Source organism: Platalea leucorodia (genome assembly GCF_965183815.1).
Source record: "Platalea leucorodia genome assembly, chromosome: 6".
In the NCBI taxonomy this organism is placed as follows: Eukaryota; Metazoa; Chordata; class Aves; order Pelecaniformes; family Threskiornithidae; genus Platalea; species Platalea leucorodia.
The window spans coordinates 51,813,514-51,836,981 of NC_138828.1; the positions used below are offsets into that span (position 1 = coordinate 51,813,514).

At 36.2% G+C, this 23,468-nt stretch overlaps 1 protein-coding gene across 3 annotated transcripts in view; it reads right to left on the reverse strand.

Annotated features, from left to right (window-relative positions):
* Positions 1–23,468, reverse strand: part of FAT1 (FAT atypical cadherin 1) — a gene marked incomplete at its 5' end in the record, with an annotated part of 106,950 nt that overhangs the window by 19,246 nt on the left and 64,236 nt on the right. For all 3 annotated transcript variants that reach the window (XM_082316095.1, XM_082316094.1, XM_082316093.1), the window contains 9 exons: positions 173–310; positions 722–936; positions 2,329–2,718; positions 4,009–4,242; positions 5,724–5,877; positions 7,288–7,484; positions 8,128–12,195; positions 14,735–14,945; positions 15,163–15,438. In XM_082316095.1, coding sequence (XP_082172221.1) covers positions 173–310; positions 722–936; positions 2,329–2,718; positions 4,009–4,242; positions 5,724–5,877; positions 7,288–7,484; positions 8,128–12,195; positions 14,735–14,945; positions 15,163–15,438 — 5,883 coding nt within the window. The remainder of the gene's footprint in view (positions 1–172; positions 311–721; positions 937–2,328; positions 2,719–4,008; positions 4,243–5,723; positions 5,878–7,287; positions 7,485–8,127; positions 12,196–14,734; positions 14,946–15,162; positions 15,439–23,468) is intronic.

Below are 23,468 nucleotides of genomic sequence, written 5' to 3' on the forward strand. Positions count from 1 at the left end.
CCACCCCAAAAAGCATGGACATAAATATAGATGCTTTCACTTTGTTACTGCTATATTAATTTTGGAACACTTGAAATGGTGATTTACAAATATAATCCAAAAATGGTGGTCATCAATTATGTATAGCTAAATTAATCTCAAAATCAACTGCTCAAAAAGCATAAAAACTTACCTTTTCTCTGTCTAGAAGTTTAGTCACTTTTATTTCACCCCTGGAAGGGTCAATTGTAAAAGGATTTCCCTGATTGCCATCTATAATGGCGTAGTGAATGCGATTGTTTGAGGGTCCATCAGCATCATCTGCCATAACCTAGGGGACATTACAGTCTCATTTAACACAGGTCAAAATAGACTCTATCACCTTTCAGATAAACTCATCCTGAAGATGAGCACAGCTGTTTTGGTCTAACACATTTCCTAGCTCTCGTGAGAAATGTCATCCAAATAGAGCATACCAAGATCACAATTTCCTGAATTTCTTCTGAAAATTAAGTCATGTTCTCATGAGGGGAATACAAATATATCTCAAAATATCATCTGCTTTCCCATAGCATCTCAAGTCCCTGGTTCTGAAACTTTTTCAAAATAAATTTTTAATTCACTCAGTGGCAAAGTTATCTATTCATTTATGCCCATCTTCAAACCAATATTTATTCCTTCAAGACTAAAAGCATGATTGTCATGGCAGAGTATTTCAAAGGAAAAAAACAACAATACGTACTGTAATGACTGATTGTTCAAGCATAGCATCTTCACTGATTACTGCAGTGTAAGTGTCTTGGCTAAACACTGGAGTATTGTCATTGATATCTGTTACATTAATATTCACGGTTACAACATCGCTTAACGAAGGTGTGCCTCCATCTGTGGCTTCCACTGTCAAGTAGTACTCATGAGAACTTTCATAATCCAAACTCTCAATGACAAAAATGGCTCCTAGGGAAGAAAAAAAAACAAAACAAAACCCAAAAACCTCACACAAACTCTGCTATTACTGTTGTATTCTATATTGCAACTTTTGATTTTAGTCTGACAAATACTCAGCTTCTTGAGGGCTCGATTTGTCACTGTAAAGATGGAGCTACACAGTGAAATGATCAGGCTTTACACATAAAATTTAAAAGGTGAGAAGTTCCTGCTACTACCACAAAAGACTCACACTTTAAAATCACCTGGCTCACATTCTGTAATGCAAAAAATGAAGAAAAATGAAAACTGTGTTTAGAAAATGTCCTTTTCTTAATTTTCAATTAAAATTAACCAAAAATATGAAAAGACCTTTAACTTGACCTTCCTTGCAGCCAGCATTAAGGTCAGGCGTGGAGCATACAGAGGCAGTAACAGAAGTGTCCGACCATGAATTTTGATTGATAGAAATATCTGAGTTAAAGTGTGAATTTTTAACTGACTAGTTAAGATAGTGCAGTCCCTAACACACACACTGATTTGCTGCTGGAAGAGTGCTTTCTTGGAACCTTTTTCCTCCTTTCAAATATGGGGAGAAGTTAAACTGGCAAAGTATTTCTATGCCATAGTACCAGCATGCACACTGGAAAAAGCAACTGGAAGAATTATAATTTCAATTACACTGGTGTAATTAACTACTATTAACTTCTGGGTAGAAATTTTATTTAAAAAACCAAACTTTACCAGAAATTAACTCTAGAAAAAAAAAAACCCTATATAAGAAAACAAAAGTAGAATTGAAGTGTATATTGATTTTTAACAAAGAATTGTCATTAATAGGGAAAAATTCTCCACAGAACCTAAATGCTTCCTGAGACTAAATCTAACATGCAAGCCTAAAATCTCCACTGTCACACTGGATATATGATTGAACAGAATTTTCCAACCTCTCTTTAATGCTATATCAAACTCCTCTAGAATTACTATCTTTGTGGACCAATGACTAGTTTTCCCAATGAGTTTAATTTCTGATCTTTCTTTTATCAAGTCTGGCTACTCATTCTGCATATAGCTTTTGTTAAAAGGCTATTATGCTTTTATCATTACAGAACTATGTCGTTCCACTCCCTCTGCCCCCAGGGTGGGGAATATTCCAGCTAGGAAACCCTTACTGTTGCCAGCTAAATGAATCTAACCCAAATAACAATAAATAACAGCAACAAATAACGTTCCTATTCTACACTCTATTGCACTCCTCTAGTAAGCATGCTGGCAAAATGGGTGAACAGACAGTAGCACTGGCTTTACAGCCAGGATGACGCACATAGGTTCTACATAACTTATTTGGTTGAATTACTGTAAAACACAGTATGGCACTGTGCTTGGTTAGCCTAAACAATATTCACAGTTGTAATCTGTTACCTGTTGTTGAATTGATGCTGAATTTTCCATGTTCATTCCCACTGACTATTGAGTACGTGATTTCAGCATTGGCTTCAATGTCCCTGCTTGCAGCATAGATCTGGAGAACTTCAGTTCCAACCAAAATGTCCTCTGATACGCTTGCACTATACTCCCTATGCTCAAATACAGGTGGATTATCATTTATATCCAAAACAGAAACTATAAGACTACTTGTTGAAGACAGTCTTCTAGGTAAACCTTCATCTGTAGCCTTCAAAGTTAGACTGTACACAGCTTGTAATTCCCGATCCAAAGGCTTCTCCAACCGAATGATTCCAGAGAATTCATCAATAGAGAACTGGCCCTCTGCAGAGTTCATCAGTGAATAATGGATTTTATGGTTCATCCCTGCATTTTGAAAACAATTGCGGAGTATGAAACAGCCGTTAAAATACAGCAACGTAATAGCAGATCTGATAGCTACAGAAATAAAACATGCATGCTAAATATTATCATTCATGTTAAAGTAAATTTCAGCAAGAGTTAAAGGCTGCCCTGTCAAGAGCAGAATAATTTCCAAAAAGATGTAATCTGATTTAAAAATTAAGCTAACACTTCATTGCACCGATTTTCTGCCACACAAAAAACATGAAGCATGGTTCTCCTTCAGTCACAGTACTAGCTAATATAAAACAATTAGTAATATAAATCTAATTATAACTTTAGTACAACAGCATCTGCTTAGCAGGCTTATAAATAACACAGGAGGATATGGGAGAGTTAGGCTGCATCAAATAACTAGACTCAATTCCAGTAAGTTTATTTAAGAACCATGTCCCACAATTAACAGGAACATAATTTTTGGCAACATTTCTGTATAAAACAAATGAACAAAAAACCCATAGGTTTTTGGGCCAAGCATTTTGCTCCTCCTGAGCCTCAAAGACCAGTGAAGAGTGAAAACATCTGTTTGTTACCTTCCAATTCAGCAATGTAGTTTTATCATAGCACAAAGCAGGTTGGTTGTTTCACGAGACTGAAGCAATTATTAATTAGTATTATTTGATTAATAAACTGATGATATATGGAAATCATACACCTTTAAAAAGACCTTATGCTGCTGTATTCCTTACAACAAAGCCTAAGAACAAACTCCTTCCAGTGTCATTTTCAGTTCATGTTCACTTAAATACTTGTAACTAAAGAGTGAAGATAAAGAGGCAGCAAAAATCTTAATAGGGTAGCATACACATAAGGCTATAATTCATCAGGGTTCTCTTTATGGTATGATCGTCAATGGCTAACCTGAGAAGCGCAAATTCAAAATCTATGAATGCACATTTACACGAACAGACATGGCTTGATATTCCTTTTACTTGCATCAGGAGTATAAGAATGGACCTAACCCATCATAACATTAATAGCTAATCACACTAAAAATATCCTATATTTTTGTCTCTTTCCCCTCTCTCCTTTTTTTCAGAGACACAAAAGGGATGTTTTCCAAGCTATTCACACATGAAAGTCAGGTGTTACATGATTTAGTAGCCCTAAATATATCTTTCAGGAGTCTAATCCTGAGAGGTATTGAACATCTGTCAGTTCCACTGAAAGACTTAACACCTCTCAGGGTAAGACTAAATAAACATTACTGTAAATTTGAGACCATGACAAAAGTATCAGTCAAAGAATGCATACCTGTATCTGCATCTGTTGCCTGCACTCTTGTCAAAAGGGTTTTAGGCTCTGTGTTTTCAAATACAGTAATGGAGTAAGGATCAGCTGTAAACTCTGGAGCATTATCATTCACATCTTCCAGAGTCAGAATAATATTAGCTTGGCAGAATCTTCCTCCTCCATCTGTGGCTTTCACTAGAAGATAATAAACTGCTTGCTGCTCGCGATCAAGTGGCATTAATGTTTTCAGTTCACCTATAAACAGAATAACATACATAAGTTGATGCGAGTTACAAGATTTAAGTATCCATAAGATGTTTTCCTCTAAAATCTTTGTACTCAGAAGAACTAAACAACAATTTTCTTTTTTGATGATAATTTCATCAGTGGCTAAGTCAACAGCTGTACCGCACGAATGAGCTCCACTTTGAGCAAAGCATGTCAGTGGCCTGTCTTTTCAGCTTTAAAAGATTAAATACTAAAATCTTCTGCTTTTTTTTCAAATGCCTCTGAAACAGAAATTAGCTAAAGTAAGACTACCTGATGGTGTAGAAAGAGAGAAAATGTGTATACATGCATGAATCCATGTGTTTTTGTGTAAAGAAAATGAAAATATTAGAACTCAGGTTTTAACAAAATGAAAAGTAAAATCCATATATGGTTTTCCTGGTCTATTTAGTTGTGTTCCTTCCACAGCTATTGAGCTGACTCTCTCCTCTAACGTTCAATGAATAAACAGAGCTATTCACACTATCAAATATAACTTGCTGCTACAGAGAAACCTCTAGAAGTCATATTTTCTTTCCAACGTGACAGAAAACACTATCACAGGCACAATGTGTAGCCATTGTCTCCATTTAACCAATTCAAAAAAGTATTCTGAAATATTGTTTATGTGTATTCTAGCCCCACCAATTTTGAATTTATGTAACGACATGCTAGTACAGCACACAGGTGACATTCAAAGTAAAAAAAAACAAAAACAAAAAAAAACCAAAACACCATGAAGTAAGATCCTTCTCATTTATTTTGCCACTGTAGTATTCTAATCTCCTTCTCCATATTTCCACTATATCTTTGTATTTATCTAATTTAAATTTTTCTGTATTGTTTACTACTCCCTTCCTACTGCTTGTCTACTGCAGCCTGCAGAGCACAAGATTTTGGCATTAGCTTTGACCTATATTATAATCCAGAAGACACAAATGCCATGAAAACCAAAGTCAGGCAAGTTAAAAGTTAATCTTGTTTATATAATGCTGCCAATAAAACTGCAGGCACTTTTGGTGTTTAGTATAGAAAGGAAATTTGTTGCTCCATTTAACCTCATCCTACTTAACATGCCAAACCAAATGATAGCAAAGACAATCTGAATGAAGATATTTTCAGTTTATAAACCATTATTGCTACTACTACAATGAATATAAAAAGTACAAAATTTATAGCATATTTTTACTCCAGTCACTTCAGCATGGAAGTTTCTGGCTTTGGGGCAATTACCCTATTTATCTTTAGTTCCTCATATATTAAAATACTTGCCTTTTCCCTTACTTCTATTCAATATATTATTAGTATTTGGGTAGTAGAAACTCACATTTTAAACAGTTATATAATAAACTAACTCTTAATGGAAAGCTTAAAGTATTGACATTTATGTATGTCTTAATGTAATAGTAAAATACTTTATAAAATGAGGTGATGATTGGAATTTTTTATAGTGTATAAAGCATAATTACCTGTGTCTGGAGTGAGTCTGAATTTTTCTGCTCCTGTGCCATGCAGTGTATAAGTAATTTCTGCATTGGAACGAGTATCTGCATCTGTAGCAGATACCTGCAATATCAGCTTGCCAGGAAGGGCATCCTCAGGAACAGAATCGGTGTATAAAGCCTGCAGGATTAAAAGTTACATTGAAAGACTAAACATATGAAATAAGCAGGGCTTGGAAAGGGGAGGGGAAGAAGGAATGACAGATGAGATAATATCCTGTTTGAATGTTTGGTAACATATGAAGTGAACCAGATGATGAAATACCTGAAAATGAAAAGAACTTATGATTTTCTAATTAATTACCCCACATTTATTAGATTATTCAAAAAGGTAATTAATACTGCAACCATAGGGACTCTTGAGTATCACTGCATAGCTAAGAACTCCAAACACTTGTAACTGATTAACTGATAATTACATGCATTCCCAAAATAGGAGTTATAAATTTTTGGTAATTTCATTTTTTCCTCTTTTGGTAAATCATATTTTCTAGGTCTGACTTAATCTAGAAGAAATTGATACCTACGTTTTTTTGTAATGGCATAAAATAAAAGCTTCCAGTTTAAAAAAATCACCCAGAATTTAAAGGCACTAAGCACTCCTACAGCTCATCCATGTCAGGGATGTGCATTAAATTAGAAAGACTGAGCCGTGTAACACCAATACTAACAAAGTAAAAAAGGTAAAAACACTGACTTACCAGTCTGCATATAACTGCAATCATTTATATAGAAGTAACCAACATAAACATCGACTAAGAAAAAGAATCAAATGCTCACTGTGTACTTGATCCTTCCCAGAACAAGAAAAGATTTTGCCTTTCCACCTGGTAACATCAAATCTGTGTTCAACAAGATGGCTATGAGAAGTCCAAATGTGCTAAAGTAAAAAAAAAAGCTGACTATGAAAACCCAGGGCTTTCTCGTAAGGCAATTATATGTCTTGCAGGGTCCACCTTTCTGGTTTTTTTTTCCATTCTTTATTTTTCATGTCCATTTGTGCAGACTATCAAATCTGGCAAGGTAGATGGCTTTGTAACAAGAAAACATTTATGGATTACAGATTTTTGGTGCTGTTGAGTGCAACTGCAGGATAATATTCCAGTCTTTTCAACCCTTTTAGCACAGGAAATGGACCAATACATCAGCTAAGTGATGGTATGCAGCCTTCTTTGAGACTTTGCTTCTTTCAGAAAACAGAGCTGCAGCTCTATCATGACTGCAGCTTAAAACAATTCCTTTTGGAGAAGTATGCATTAACACAGGAGAAATATACTACAGTTCTCCTTATACTCTTCAAATACCCATCAAGTGTTAAAATTACATCAGTGAACTGTTTTTTGATTTTTATTTAAGAAACCTGTCCATGAAATAACTTTTCTTTGACGGCATTCTATCTTAATAGTCCAAATTTCTGTTACCAGCATAAAAGGAATACCTATTTGTCAGTCTCCTGAGAAGCTATTTGAGAGAAAGTTTACTTTTTATACATGGAAGCAGCTGGACATGGAAGATACAAGATTGTGCCTACCTTTTCGCAAACAGGACTATTATCGTTAGCATCAAGGACTTTAACCTCCACCACAGCTTTAGTTGCAAAGGTCCCATCAGTAGCTGTAATATTTAGAAGGTAGTTATCCTTTTCTTCCCTGTCCAGAGGCTTTTTGACATAGACCTTCCATTCATTCTGTATATTTTCAATAGCAAACTGTCCCAAGGGATCACCTCCTGAAATATGAAAAGAAACATTTAATTAAAGACGAGAGAGATTGCCACTATTACTCTATCAATATTAAGTTATAGCTAAAGAGAAAAAATGTAAATGCAAATAAGCAGCCACTCTCTGTGGCTTTATAGTGAAATAGCTTCATTTTCCAGGTAGAAATAGTCAGCAGATGCTCATACGACAAATTTCATTGCAGCCAGTAGAATCTATAAGAATCGATGTAGAAATTCATGTAGCATTATAGATAACACCATATCAAGACATATGCTAAATAACAAAAACAATAAAATATTCCACTGGAAATTAATAGTCTATTATTTTGTGAAATTTCTTTCGTTCATTCTTTAACTACATCACTAATTTCAGTGTAAGTACATTTTTTTAATAAAATTTGATATATACGTAAACAACAAACATAGGAAAGCATTCTAAGCAAGGCAAATGTGAAATGGAAAGCCAAAGACCTGTTTTCTAAAACTCATTTTTTTTCCCCTGAAGTTTTTAATATTCATATTAAGACACACATTCTTTCTTTGCAGCTCTATGGTTTCTAATACTTTTCAATAATTTGGAAGATTAAGTTATATCTCAAATCATTCCAAGACCACTTAAATGATTATTCTGACATTACTCAAAAAGATTTACCTGTAATGTAATAAGAGACTTGTCTATTGGCTTCTTCTGTATCAGCATCAGTTGTACTCAAGATGGCAATTACCCCACCAGGAGGGTCATCCTCACTGACTGTTCCTTTATATATCTCTGCAGTAAAGCGTGGAGGATTGTCATTCACATCCGTAACAGTAACTTCAACCACAGCCATAGAAGACAGTTGAATTTTTTCACCCCGATCAGATGCAACCACTGTGATTTTGTATTTGTCTCGTTTCTCATGATCGAGTTCTTTAAGAGTGGTAATCCAGCCAGTTTCCATGTTTATGGCAAAAGACTCTATAATTTCTAGTTCTTGAGAAGTATCCAAGCTGTAAGTAACCTGCCCATTGAGTCCTGAATCTAAGTCAGTTCCTTTAACCTGGATGACTCTTGTTCCAGCTGGCATGTTTTCTACGATGAATGCTTCATATGGATTGGACTCCAAAACCGGTTTGTTATCATTTGCATCTTTTACCTGAATGCTTACCTCTACTGAGGAAACAACATTATAATCTTCATTTGCATACTGTGCTTGAACTGAGAACTGGTACCATTTAGTTGTTTCATGATCAAGATTCTTCTCAAGTTTCAACTCTCCAGTCTGCCGGTCAATCACAAAAACATCATCTCTATTGCTTTCAGGAGTGTTACCTTTAATCAGACTATATACTAAAGTCTGATTATGCTCTGCTTTGATAACATCTATCTCAGTCCCAATTGGGATGTCCTCAGAAACCGTGTAAGAATAAAATGGCTCTGAAAATTTTGGAAGAGGCACTTCTGGTGGGAGTATTCTAGCATAGACAGGAACAACTGACTCTTTTTGGGGGGATCCACCATCGACTGCTCTAACAAAGAAGGTCAGAAACTCATTTTCTAAACCAATTAAGCTTTCTTTTGTAGTAATTATACCAGACAATGAATCAATTTCTAAATTCTCTTTAACATTTTCAGATTCTGCTTCAATAGCATATATGATGTCTGCATTTGTACCCTCATCAGCATCAGATGCCCAGACTTTAATGACAGAAGTACCCCGTGGAACATCAGATCCAATATTAACTTCATACTCTGTTGCTCGGAATTGAGGAGCGTTATCATTGTCGTCTGTAAGTATTACGTTAACAGTACAGAAAGCAACTTTTCCTCCTGAATCTTTGGCCATTAAACTAATGGCAATTACTTTTTCTGCTTGTGTTTCACGGTCAAGCTTTTCAGAGGTAAATATCTGCCCTCTCTCATTTGTATAAAATCTGTCTTTGGCAAAGTCGTTCACAATGTGGTAAGTGATGTGGCCATAAGTACCAGAATCTTCATCTGTTGCTTTAACTTCAGTCACCAAAGTATGCAACGGAGCATTTTCAGCTAGTTCAACCTCATATTCATTCTGGCTGAAAACAGGACTGTGCATATTGGCACTGGTTACAGTTATATGGACTTGGGCTGAGCTTCTGAAGACCCCATCAGAAACAGACACGTTAAGATTATAATGTGACTTTAGTGTCTGTCTGCGTAGGTTTGAGATGGTGATAATGCCAGTTTTACTATTAATTACAAAATTCTTTTGGTCATTGCCTGTCAGAATGGAGTACTCCAGCTTGTCCACATCCGAACTATCTGCATCTGAGGCTTGCACACATGTCACAAAATGCCCTCGGGGAGCCAGTTCACTAATTTTAGCTTCATAAAGCAATTGGTTAAAAAGAGGGGGGTTATCATTCAGATCGGTTACATCAACAGTTACAATGGTATCACTGCTCAAGGGCAGCATGCCACCATCTATGGCCCTTATTAGTAACCTGTGTTGTTTAATTTGTTCATAGTCCAAAGTTCTTGCTGTAAGAATGAGTCCAGTGCTGCTATCTATGTGGAAGTAGTCATGACTTTCACTATTATCTTCAATCAAGTGATAGGAAATCCCCCTGTTTGTTCCAGAATCGGCATCTGTAGCGCTCACTTGTACAACAGCTGTTCCAATGACAGATGCCTCAGAAAGGGTTGCAGTGTAAGACTGCTCTGTGAACACAGGAGGATTATCATTGATGTCTTCCACTATTATGTCTACAAACACATCCGCATGCGCCCCAGTTAGGGAGTCTGTTGCTCGAATACTCAGTTTGTAGGCTGGATGAGACTCAAAGTCAAGAGGGGCAACAACATTTATAACTCCAGTGTTGAAGTTGATAGTGAACTGATTGAAAGGATCTCCATCCGTGATGCTGTAAAACACCTTAAGTCCTTCTGGGCTGTTTGCTTGTACATGTACCACAGGACTATGGAGCTGAATGTTTTCTGGTATCTCTGCACTGTAGAAAGGCTTTTCGAAAACTGGCATAGCTTTACTCATAACTGTAATTGGGACTATAACTTCAGCAGAAAAAGCAGGGTCTCCTCCATCTTTTGCCACTACTGTGACCAGATACTCCTTATTTAGTGTGTCTGGTTCAAACTTCTTCTTCAGTGAGATTTCACCAGTGGGATCAATTTGGAAATGTTCATGATGTTCTTTGAGATAGTAATGCACCTCTCCATTTCTACCTGTATCTTTATCTACTGCAGTGACACGTCGAATAACATGGCCTACTTCAGAGTCTACTTTAACGACAGCATAATATGGAAGATTGACAAAAAATGGAGCATTATCGTTTACATCTTCCACTGTGACTTTAACTACAATGTGTGCAACAACTGAGGGTTTATACTCCTCAGTCACTTCTATGACCACATCAAAAGATTCCTGCTGTTCACGATCAAATGGTATTCCTGTTGTTGAAAGGACTCCTGAAGTTGGGCTTATTTTGAATCTGCTGTCTGGATTTAGAATATGGTAAAACAAAGGCTCATTTATTTGATTCCCTATAGCAGTAACAACAGCTATTGTTTTTGCCTCTGTGGAATTCTCCTGCACTGTTGCAGAGTAAGAACTCTGTGTGAACTTCAGCTGGCTTGCTTTGCTTTCCTTCACATTAATTTTTACAGATGCAGTGCTTGCAAATCTGCCATCAGATGCTCTCACTGTTAATTCATACCTGCTTCTTAACTGAGTTGTATTTTGTACTGTTATATCTCCAGTCTTAGGGTTTATTGAAAATTTTTCTCCAATGTTGCCTTCAATAATGGAATAAATTAATTGCGAAAAAATGCCTGAATCAGCATCAGTGGCATTTACGCTGATGACTTTCACGCCTTTATAGGTTGGAACCAAAATGGATGTCTCGTACAACTCTCTTGAAAACACAGGAGGGCAATCATTGATGTCAATTACATAAATAGTAACATTAGCTGCATATTCTGCATATAAACGTGGTATCCCCATATCATGTACTTGCACTGAAAAGTGGAAAATATTTGTCTCCTCATAGTCCAGACTCATTACTGTCCGAATGGCACCAGTGCTAGAATCAATGGCAAAATACTTGCGGACAGATGGTTCAACAATTTGATAAACAAGCAAAGCATTAGATTCTTTATCAGCATCTGTAGCTCGAATTACTAATGGGATATTCTTGTCAGTCAGAACAACACTGTTAATTGAAGCTGATTCACTGATGAGTCCTGTATATTCAGCCTGCATAAAAATTGGTGCATTGTCATTCTCATCCCGAAGATGTATCAAAACTGTTGCATTAGTGGACAAGCCAGCCATGTTTGTTCCTTGCACAGTTAGAGTGTAAATAGGCAAAGTTTCAAAATCAAGTATCTTCTGAGAAACAATGACACCTGAGTTCGGGTTGATAGCAAAGGCATCACCTATATTACCATCTTTTACTTCATAAACTACAGAAGACTGACTGTATGCTGTAACCATTCCAACAAAACTGCCAATGCTGGCACTTTCACTGATTTCTGTAGAATATTCTTTGGCTGTGAATTTTGGTGAAGCATTATCAGAAACCGTAACAAATATATGCACAGAGGTCATTTCACTCATTGGAGGATCTCCTTTGTCTGTAGCTTTTACCATCAGGTTGTATTCTTCCTGGTTACTACGATCTAATTCCTTTGCAATTTTAATTATACCCAAAATGGGATCTATAAAGAAGGCATTTCCAATATTCCCTGTGAAGAAAAAGAAAAGTAATTAAGAAAGAGGTATACAGCACTTAAAGGATGATTGCTTATTTAGCTATATACTAAGAGATCACGTAGCAAGAACACAAGAAATATTAGTTTCTTAGTTTTGTTTAACAAACATTTGTTAGTCTCTCTGGAAAGTTTTCTGTAATCAAGAGTTAGCACTAATTCTAAATTTACTTGTGGAAACATTGCATAAAACATAGTTACCAAAGCCATCTAAGCCTTGAAAATAAATGCAAAAAATTTGTTTCATTTTCCATTAAAAAACCTTAAAAAGATAACAAGTATTTTGCAAGTTTCAACATTATAAATTATGTATTTTCTTCAAATTATCATCTTTGTCATTGCATTCATGTTTAAGCCGACTTAAGTATCCACTGAAGCTGAAAGAAAATTCTATTCAGAAGTTAACATTAGTGGAATACAAGTTACATTCTATGATATAAAATAACTAGACTGCTTTGAAAAAGAGAAGTGTTTTAATGAATTCACACTTGTGAATCTTAATTGCTTATGCAAGTATTGTTCAAATCACTGCTTCAAAATTAATCTTTCTGAATTGGACCAATAGTTACCTCTCTCCTAACTTCCTATTAATACATAGGCAAGTTATTCCCTGCGATAGTATTAGGAAAAAAAATACTACCTGCTGAGGATTACCAGCTGCCATTTGATAAACACTTGTTTTCTTTATATTTTCAAATATCTAGCTGAACTACACTGCATAAAATATTCAGCTTGTACTAAATATGGTAAGATTTAACATTTTACTTCCTTAAAAAATTACATTACTAAAGCCATGTTCTCAGCATGGAAAAAATTCATTAAGAACTTCTGAATCATGCACACAAGTAGGCAAGAGGGGTTTTTTTGTGTGTTTTTTTTGTTTGGGTTTTTTTTTTTTAGTGGAGGCTCTAAACACAGTGGCATTCTTAGAATATCCCATTACAAATCTAAGCAGCCATTACAAACATTTAAGGAATGTTCCTTCCATATGCTTAGAACATCAATTATAATGCTTTAACCTCCCAGTAGATCACAGTCCTGTAAAACAAACCTAAGAAAGTCTTACATTTGCTCCTACAAAAATCTAGAAGAAAGGAAGAGAACAGGCTGTAACTTCACCCTAGACACCACGCACACACATTTTTTTCTAGCCATGCTTTGGCATTTGTAAAACAAGCACTACTGAATGGAAAAGGCAAGAGAAAAGTTTCACAGACATTAGTGTCCTGCTTAGTAAAAAGGTCATATTTCTACAAATAACAAAAACCAAACATGTATTTTAAGCAACTTATGAGACAAACATCCTCTTCAGAGTATCATAATCACAGCTTCATTTTAATACAGTGTTAAAGTATGTTTTCATATCAAAACAACACTTTGGGGGAAGAAAAGGAAAATATTTACAGTAAACAATTCCTATGCTTTACAAAGCAACTTATGTCAAATAAAAAAAGCATTTGCACATATCACCCTGCATGCAACAGTAACTGAATAACTTTTTACCTACTGTTCTCTTTAATATACAGTTTCTTATGCTTGTTACTGGGATTTTTAGTTTAAATTACTTTCTACCTTGAAGGTAGTACTGCACATAGATAATGAAATTTAAATAACTTTTTTTTCCAGTCATAGTGCCTAAATAGTTCAGGACCTTGGCAATGGCAGGCTTGTATCTAGATTTAATGGACTGAACCAAAACTCACTTCCATCTGGTAAGTGACCTCAGTCAATATCATCCTGTTTTCATATTATTCAAAATTGTCATAATTTGAATTGCATTGTTATAGGCAAGTTCAGAAAGATACTCTGATGTTAAAAATAAGCAGCACCACCTAATGCTATTCTCTGGCCTGCAATCTGAAAGGAGCCTTAATGCCAAATTGACCAGCTATTTCTTATATATTTTATTGAGCTAGAATAGCAGTCCCAATATCTAAAACCAGCTAGAGGGAACCATGCAAAGCAACCCCTTCCTTGCTACATCTATCAGACAGTTTAAGTTAAAAACTGGGACTATTTAGTGGTTAAGGATATGGATATTTATAAGTTATTTTTGAGCTCCTTTCTTTCACGTTGTGCTAAACACAAAAGCACTTGTCTCAGGCTCTTACTCTTTTCATCAAATTCTTGCTTTGCCTATGCCACAAAATACTACTTACATTATCAAAAAAGAATCCTTTTTTTAGATCTGAATGTAATGCTTCTGTAATTTCTAAAGAACACATCCCTCTTAAGGGTTTAAAGGTAGCTTTTTCTTCTCCTACTACTAAAATGTTCTAAATGTATCTAAGGGATAATATAAATAGCTAAGGGAAGGAGATGAATATTTGTCTTTGTAGTTTTCTTTTAAATGCTCTGAGGCTGTATCTTAAATACATCTCACAGAATACGACACATACACCTGTACTGCCCTCTTTTTTGATAGTTTTTTTTTTTTTTACATGTTTACCATTAAAACAAATTACCAGCAAGCATTGTTTCAAAACAAACTGAAGATGTAAGAAAGTCAATCTACCTGATTCAATAGAGTATACAATTTCTGCATTTCTTCCTTTGTCCTTATCCAATGCTGTAACCTGGAGTACTGCTGATCCAACAGCTGCTGACTCATACACCCGTCCTTCATAGGAAGAGCTGGTGAACCATGGAGCGTGATCATTTGTGTCACTAACATTAATGATGACTCTAGCATAGTTGCGCTTTACAGGAACATCTTGATCTCGAACCTGAAACAGCACATTACTAATGATTAGCACTGTTATTTCAGTAGTTTATCAAATATTAGTAATAATTCAAGGTTCAATCTGTACCAGTCACAAAGAGAAAGATTGCATACAAATTAAACATACAAATAAATGTTTGAAGGGGACAAATTAAAAAGACGTTAAAAAAATCTTTTTGTTATTGACTACAGAAGAAATTTTATTATTTTTATTTATTTACCATTACTGTGAGAATATGCTGGTTCATGGTCTCATGATCCAATTTTTCTGAAGTATAGAGAGAGCCAGTTCCAGGGTCCAGACGAAATTTTTTAAGACTGATGGGGTCAATACTGCCCTGCATAGTATAAATCAGTTTATTCTTCTCATCTCTGTCTGTGGCACTGATTTGCAGAATTTCTGTCTCTGGTATGGTGTCTTCAGGTATAACAACTTCATATTTTGAAGCAGTAAACTGAGGCCTGTGATTATTTGTGTCTATAACTTTGATGTACACCTGAAATGATACAATTGGAAGAGGAAAGCATTGATGATATTTGGGAAACAGAGATGAAAAGAGGATAATTCATTAAAAATCAGACCATAATACTGAAATAATTCCACTACAAGACTTTTTTTTTTTTTTTTTTCAGGGAAGGGGAGAGATCTAACAGGTGTAAGGAAGAAAAATCTCACTAAACCCAATCTGCCCCACCTTACGCAAAGTCAAACCAGAAATCCATACAATCCAAAATGCCTTAGGTAATATATCTTAAAGGGAATGATTTTTGTCTAAAGCAAGATGAAAAAGAGTTCCTTAGTAATTTTAGAATTAAAAAAAAATAAAATTCAATATGCATCCCAGGGTGGGTAAAAATCCTTTTTATTTGTGCAAATTTGGAATTTTAAGCAACGTTTTCCAGGGCAGCGGATGCACTGTACTCCTCCTTGCCCTCACATGGAAACAATCCTCTTTCAGCTACTTATGTTTCCAAGCCTAGGCAAGAATGGAAAAGTGGTGGAATTCCCACAAAAATATATTATCAAAGAACCACAGTTATTATTTGCTCTTCTTTAGCAGTGTAGCACAATCTCAGCATAGGTTACCAACACAATTTCTCTGAAGTTACAGCTATATTAACTTCAATGCTTGAAATTGCATTTTCCCAATGAAGTTCAACTGGGTTCACCTATGTGCTATGCTCTCTTTGTCTGAATAATAATGTTCACTGGAACCACACAAGATCCCTACACACCCACTTGCCTTTCACAGCATTAAACTCTTGTATAAAAAGGATAAGACGCTCAGCCACCATCCTGTTCCTTCAACAGTGATAACATCAGACGAGTAACAGTAATGTAGAGGACTTGGCAGGTGGACAGCAAAGCTCCAAGAACACATGGCTAAATTCAAGTTCTTTATGTGCTGCACGTACAGTCATGCTTTTAGCTACTCAAAGGTTAGCTGCTTTGTATAAATTAGTTAAGTGCCATCAACAGGTGTTTAAAATAAGTACTTATGAGAGATAATTTAGATAAGGCACGAAACTGCATGCAGTAGAAATGAATCCTGATGGTAGTAAATAATAAGGAAATGCCATACATCCCACTACAGGAAAACTTCCTCAACTTCAACCTTGCAAAACTAGCATCTTATCTTAAAACTTGTACCAAGGAAAAACAGGTGTTAAGTGTATCAACAGGAGTCACACCAATTCCTAAAATATTTATTTCAGATGCAGGTATATTATCCCAGGTTGCAACTACTACCTAAGCTCCAATACAATGAGTTCTTCCTAATGGCAGATTTTAATACAGACTGAAAACATTTAAATAACTTCCAGACAGACATAGGCAATCCTTGGATATACTCTACCAATGCTACCAAGAGTTTAGGAGACTGTTAGAAGGATTTTATTCTAAGTAACAACAGAAAGACTTTTGCATCTAGGTAATGAAGTCCTGCACCAACCCTGGAGGCACCACGGGGCAGACTGATTAATGGAAGGGAGAATCTGGAAATGCAAAGAACTGGGTGTGGAATTCTTGTGATAACTTTGTATTATAACATAGGAAAGTCCTCCCAAAAGCCGGGATATTGCCCACTCTGGTAGCTGAAATAAGCGTCACCAGAAAGACTATATTCACTGATAATTTCATTTGGATAATAAAAAAGAACAGACAAGCACATAAAAGGGAATATAGGAACAGAGTTGAAGATGGCAAATGTGGAATCTCAAGAGTCAGCAGCCAGGGACAGAATAAAAAGCCAGGTAAGGAATAAAAAGGGTTTTAAGTTTATTTGAAACCGTGAAACAAGCTGTGGGTAAGCAAGATCACCAGGAAATATAAAGAGCAATTAAGAAGGAGGAAAGTCTGTCCTAGATTACAATTTTGCCTCAGTCTTATTCACCAAGAACAATAGAGAGCATGACCCTGCAACAAAACAAAATAAAAATGAGACACTGGCAAAGCAGTGGTGCTGCAATAAGCTGCTTAACAGAAACAAATCACCAGCACAAGATGGGAGCCACCCCCAGGTCCTGCTGAACTGCAGGGGAGAAAAAATAAAGAATTAGATGGCAATCCTCCTAATGTAATGTGCATTGTTAATAATCTGAGCTCCACCTCCAGACAGTCAGGGCAGGGATGGGGGCATGTGCATGTATGTGTGCACACACTAGTGTCCAAGCACACACACACGCGCCTCTAACTTTTTTTAGTAGATGCAGTCCTAGGCGTTGCAGGTCAGTGAGCCACAATCCAATAAATAGTACATTTAGGGAAATATTCATAAACATAGGTAGTTTTTAGTGACTAAAACAGTCTGTCAGGATAAATACAAACTATCACTGTACAGGGAATTGCTGCCTCCCACAATTTATTCGATTTCTCAGAAAATGGAAGAAACAGAATAGAAACTAATCATTTGGTACATTGATAAAATCCCTTGCAAGATGTTGCTACGGAAACTAAGGAATTTGCTTTGGTCATGAATTAGAAACTGATAAAAGAAAGGAATCAAAGAGTTGGAATAAATATTGATTTTCAGTGCGGAGAAAAATTTATGGTAGGTGACCTAGGATACATATTAGGTCAAGTTTTTAAATATATTGACTAACAAATTCAATTGAAAAATGAAGAGCAAGAATGAAAAGAATATGACCTTAAATATGTGATTTTTTTAGACTGTCACAATTAGAGAGGATGTAATAAAGCAACACAAGCACAGCTGTTGGTTTCTTTTTAAATTCTGTATAAATAAAATATATTTTAATGCATCGTGAAAGAAGAAACACAGAAGGGTCCAATACAGTCACTTACGTAGCATTTCAGTAAAAACACCTGCTCACTGAACACTGGTGCTCAGGAAAATGAAAAATGAAACCAAACTGGGATGGCCAACAAATTAAAAAAAAAAAAAAGCAGAAAACCCCAACCCTCTATACAAATCAAACTATACAAATATCTTTTGTATAAATAAGAGGTTAAAAGACCATATACAATTACAACACTTAATGGATACTAGGCTTTCAAAATGAACACGTCAACAATTTTTTTTATTCAATTCCCACCCACAAGAGTTCATTAAGTTTAGACTCAGAAAAACAGTAAGTGAAAAGTGAAAGTGTCAAATTCGATGAATTTAAATCAAAATTGCTATTTAAGGTCATGTCTATTTCCCCCTCAAATAAGAAAATACAGAAACTTAGGTCAAAATTGGAGGTGAGAGGGAATGCAACTCCAGAGCAACTGCGTTGGATGAATCTTCAGAGCGGAAGAAGACATGGCTACCTGTGCTGCTGGTGCTACACAAAATGAATACAGGAAAACAGCATTTCTAGAAAGGAGCACCACAAAAAACTGTGCAAAGTACTTAGTGAAATGCCAGGAATGCAGTGAGTGTGAAACCAACGTTGGTACCTGCAAGACTAACCACATGGCCAATGAACCAGCTTAACTGAGAAGTGATCTGTTGATTGTATGATCAGAAGGACTTAGCATCAACTTCCTCTGGTATTAGCTAGTGAAGCAGTTACTACTAAACACATGAGGAGATATCCTCCAAAAAGGTACTGTTGGGCTGAGCAGCTAAGGAGATAGTTCATCAAAATGTACAGCACTATTAAATATGAATTATTAACAAAAATATTGCTAAGGAATAAACAAAATGACTCAGTCACTACGAGTGGCTTGCTCAGGTATTCCATTACTTGTCAAATTACTTGCTCAGGCATGCAGTTTTTCTCCACATGGGTAAACACAACTACAAATACACAATTTGATCTATTAGTGCAATCATTTTAAATGTACTTAAAATCCAAAGTTTATCTTTGACTCAAGTGAAAGGTGTTTTATCTACATACTTTAGGATTAATTTCTCACTCACTGATGTTGTTACTTTATGCCCCTCCACAGATTCTGGTGGACAAGCACAACATGACTCGATAGACACCAGTTTGGTAACTTGGCTAACTGCATGCTGGGCTGCTTTAATAAGGGCAGCAGCAGGTTGGGGGGAGGAATTATTCCCCTCTATTTAACACTGACTGGTGGGACTCCAGATCCACTACAGTTCTGGGCCCTGCAGTGCAAGAGAGATCTTCACAAACTGAAATGAACCCAGTGCGAAGGGCCATTAAAATCAATGGGGATCTAAAAGCTCTTCATCCATTTTGTAAAGGTTGGGCTGCAGGAAAAGAGAGCCAGACTCTTCTCAGAGGGGCACAGTGAAAGGACAAGTGGTGACAGTCACACGCTCCAATACGGGAAACTACAATTAGACATAAGAAAAAAATTATTTTCAAGGAGGGCTGTTAAACACTAACGTAAAAGGACATCCATAGAAGAGGTGGCACCCCTGTCATCCCAGGCACTTAGAACTTGACAAGTCCCTGAACAACTTGATCCAACTTTATAGTTTGCTCTGCTTTGAGCAGGAGTTCTAACTAGATAAACTCTAGGGGCACCTTCCAATCTAAACTATTAAATAAATGTACTAAGGAAACCGTACTTTCAAGACAGGGATTCTTACTGATGCTAAGTGATAGGTGCTAGATGTGCAATTTCCTTTTAAATGTAAGAGGACCAAATTTTCATGTAAACTGTTAAGGCCTTCAAATTAAATGAAAGGCACCTGAAGTAATAACTGTGAGTGCAATTTTAAAGACCCACACAGAAAAATATGGATTTGTGCACCTCAGAACAAAATACATGAAGGGCTTGTGTGATTCTAGAGTAACATGTATAATACAATAAAGACAGCTACATAAATTCTCGATAAAATTATAAGATTAAATTCAAATGAAATATACTAATATTACCTCTTAAGAAAGAAGTTGCATATTAAAGTGGCGCACTACAGAAAAGTTTGACATTAATAGACCATAATGCAATCTCCAAAACGAAATGGTCTGGAACTAAAGAAACTTGACTGATTTTGCAAGGCTATGCAAGTGCTGTGTTGCACAATTGCCTCTACTCACAGATCTCAGTGGGAGCGATGCAACCTGGCTACACAGACAGAGAACAAAGGAGCCCAAGATTATTTAGGGGAAGGACTTGTAATCTATTAATTATTTGACAGTGAAACCTAAATTTGCATAGGAATGCATTGATTATTAGTGAGTTGTAGAGAAGATACGTGCCACTGACAAAACATACTCAGTGCGTAGTATTTAAACATTATGTTCCTTTAGATTGTTTTAATCTAGTTTTTCATTTGCAGATTCTATGTGGAGTTTAAAATCTCCTCCTTTCTTCCTTCATAATTACATTATAGTTACATTGACGTGTTTATAATCATTTTCATAAACAAAAAGTTATATTATCCAGAAATAAGTTAACCGCATTCCAGTTCTAAAACTTCTCTGTGGAGAAGTGTGGTGATCACAAGCAAAAATGCACATTTAATCAATGAAGAATATTCTATCCTTCATTCTCAAATCAACCCCAAAGTGTAATATCCATATAAATTTTGCATAGAGCAAGATTAAATATTCTGCAACAGCACAGCAATAGGTAAAATGCTGCAATTAGCTTTAAACCAACTTAAGGATTACTTCCAGTGAAAAAAATTGATAGACATAGCAATGACTGGAAGCAGCTATAGCTAGAAACAGGATGTTCCGTTCCCCCCCGCCCCCCCAAGCAGCCCAAGAGTTCATATATTGCTACTTACATCCTCTGAATAACCTTTTCTATTTAAGGCCAAAACATTATAATCCAAAAACATTAGTACATTGATTTGGTTTTTGAATGATATTACTTCCTAGTGTGACACTAGGCATCTCTAACGTCATCTGTCAAACACCACTACTGTAGGCCTGGAATTTGTTTGTCCTTGTTTTGCATCATGCATTTGGCATTTAGATGCATGCAAAATTCTAATAGCCTCCACGCCTACTGCTGCTGTATTTTTCAAAAAAGCTATTTAACTGAAGTCCTGAAAGAGTCAAATGCTCTACAGATGTTAATGGCCTGAGGCCAGCAAATGCCTTCTAGTTTAAAGTCAGATTCAATACACTGCTTCTACACAATAAGATTTTCATTTCTTGTCCCCCTTCCCAGTGTCTTGAATATGTCATTTCCTTTTTCAAATTAAACATAAAATTACTTAATCTGCTGTTAATCAAGGTCTGTTAAATTGTTTATTGTATTTCCAATGTTTACAGCAATTACTTTGTAAGCTAAAAGCTGTATATGGCATATTGTTGTTCCTAATGTATGCACTCAGTATTCAGAATTTTTTTGCCTGTCACTCCATTTTAACTCTTTATCAGCTCTTGGAAGAATCCAACACAACATCAGCACTCAAACTTTAATCTTCATTATTTCAACAGTGAGTAATGGAATTTACACACTAGCAGCCATAAATCACACCTTCAACTTTGATTTCATATCAACATTTTTAATTCCCCTGAAATTCAGCCTCATCTGAAACGCATCTTCTTAACAATAGTCCTGAGGGCTATCTTAACAGATCAGACCATTTGGGTGGGCCAGGAGTTACAGGGGAGATAAAGAGAATCAGTTAAAATTAGGAGTCTGTTCATGCACCAACAGTTGCAGAGTTTGAACTAATCCATGCTCCTCAATCTATATACCACAGCAACATGAGACTCAAACAGCATAACTTGTGCTTATCCCACAAGCAGAGGAAAAAGGAAGACAATGTAAAGGAAGTCTTTGTGCTCGCTTGTAAACAGAAACCACAACCTCTGCTCCTGCCAACTGTAGCTGAGAGAGGAAAGACATGAAAAAATAATAGAAAAAGCAATCACAGAAATAAGAGACGATAAACTTGAGACTACTACTCCAATTCTTCTGCAGAAGACTGCTGTGGTAAATGTTTATAATGTTCACTCAGCTTTACAAAATGCTAAAATAACAAATTTGTTTAAAGAAATTGGACAAAAGCTACACTGTGCACTTCTGAGAAGAACTAAATGAATCGTGTAACCCAGAGGAAGAGAAGGGGTGAGGGTTAAAGTATTTGTGTGACCTTCCAATTCTTGGTTGTTCCAGAAAACAAAGCAGATTATGGTTCAACTGTGACAGCTCAGGACGCCTGCATAAATTCAGCCATATGAGCAGCAGCACTGGATAGAATATCTGCAGTCATCAAGACCACAGATTCAGTCCCCAGGCTACCCCAACACACTCTGCATGGTGACATTTCTGACGGCATTCTTGGGAGCGTGTGTGGAAAGCCTCTTGCTGTCTTTCTGACTTTCCTGGCAAAAGGAATTCTCTTTAACTGGATCTGGGCTGCTTCTAATTTTTTTCAAACTAATTAATGCCTTCTATCCAGCATTCTGTAATCAGTAGAAATGAATCTGCTCAATATTTTCACTACATCTAGGCAATATATTTACAGCAGGATTCTCCAAACCTTTTATGGTGGTTATCAGCACCAGCAGCAATGGCACCATGGCTATGATAGCAGCAAGTTCTGACTGTGGGACATGTTGTCGTGTTTGGAGATTCACGGCCTAGAGCATCACTCACAATTGTCACCATTAAAGGAAAAGGCAGCTCTCAAAGGAAACTGCTAACCTTGCAATCTTCTACTATCGAGTTTAGTCTATTTGACCTATCAAGCCTCCAGACATACAATCAGCTCAATAAAGATTCTGTTTTAAATCCTAAACATTGACAAGAAACATCTCTTCCTCTGGCCGAAATGAGGAAGACAACATATATGACATTAGAAAAGACAATAGAAAAACATACATACTGCACAGAAGTTGAACAACAAGAAATTGCGTTCGTAACACAGATTTCCATGTACAGAAAAGACAGCAGCAACCCACTTATTGCTCTTTGAGGTCCTGAGCAGTCAATGATAGGGGCAGGCAACACAGACATCACTGTCCCAATCCAACAGTCTTAAATCAGTAAATAAGTCCTTTCTTTTCTGTTTGGAAGAAAAGTGGAGCTCCTCTATGCTCATGGCTCCATTCACACCAACCTCAGCTAAACCCTACTTCCAAATATATTCAGATTCTGGGCTGGGGGAAGAAACTAGATGGGAAAAACAGGAGG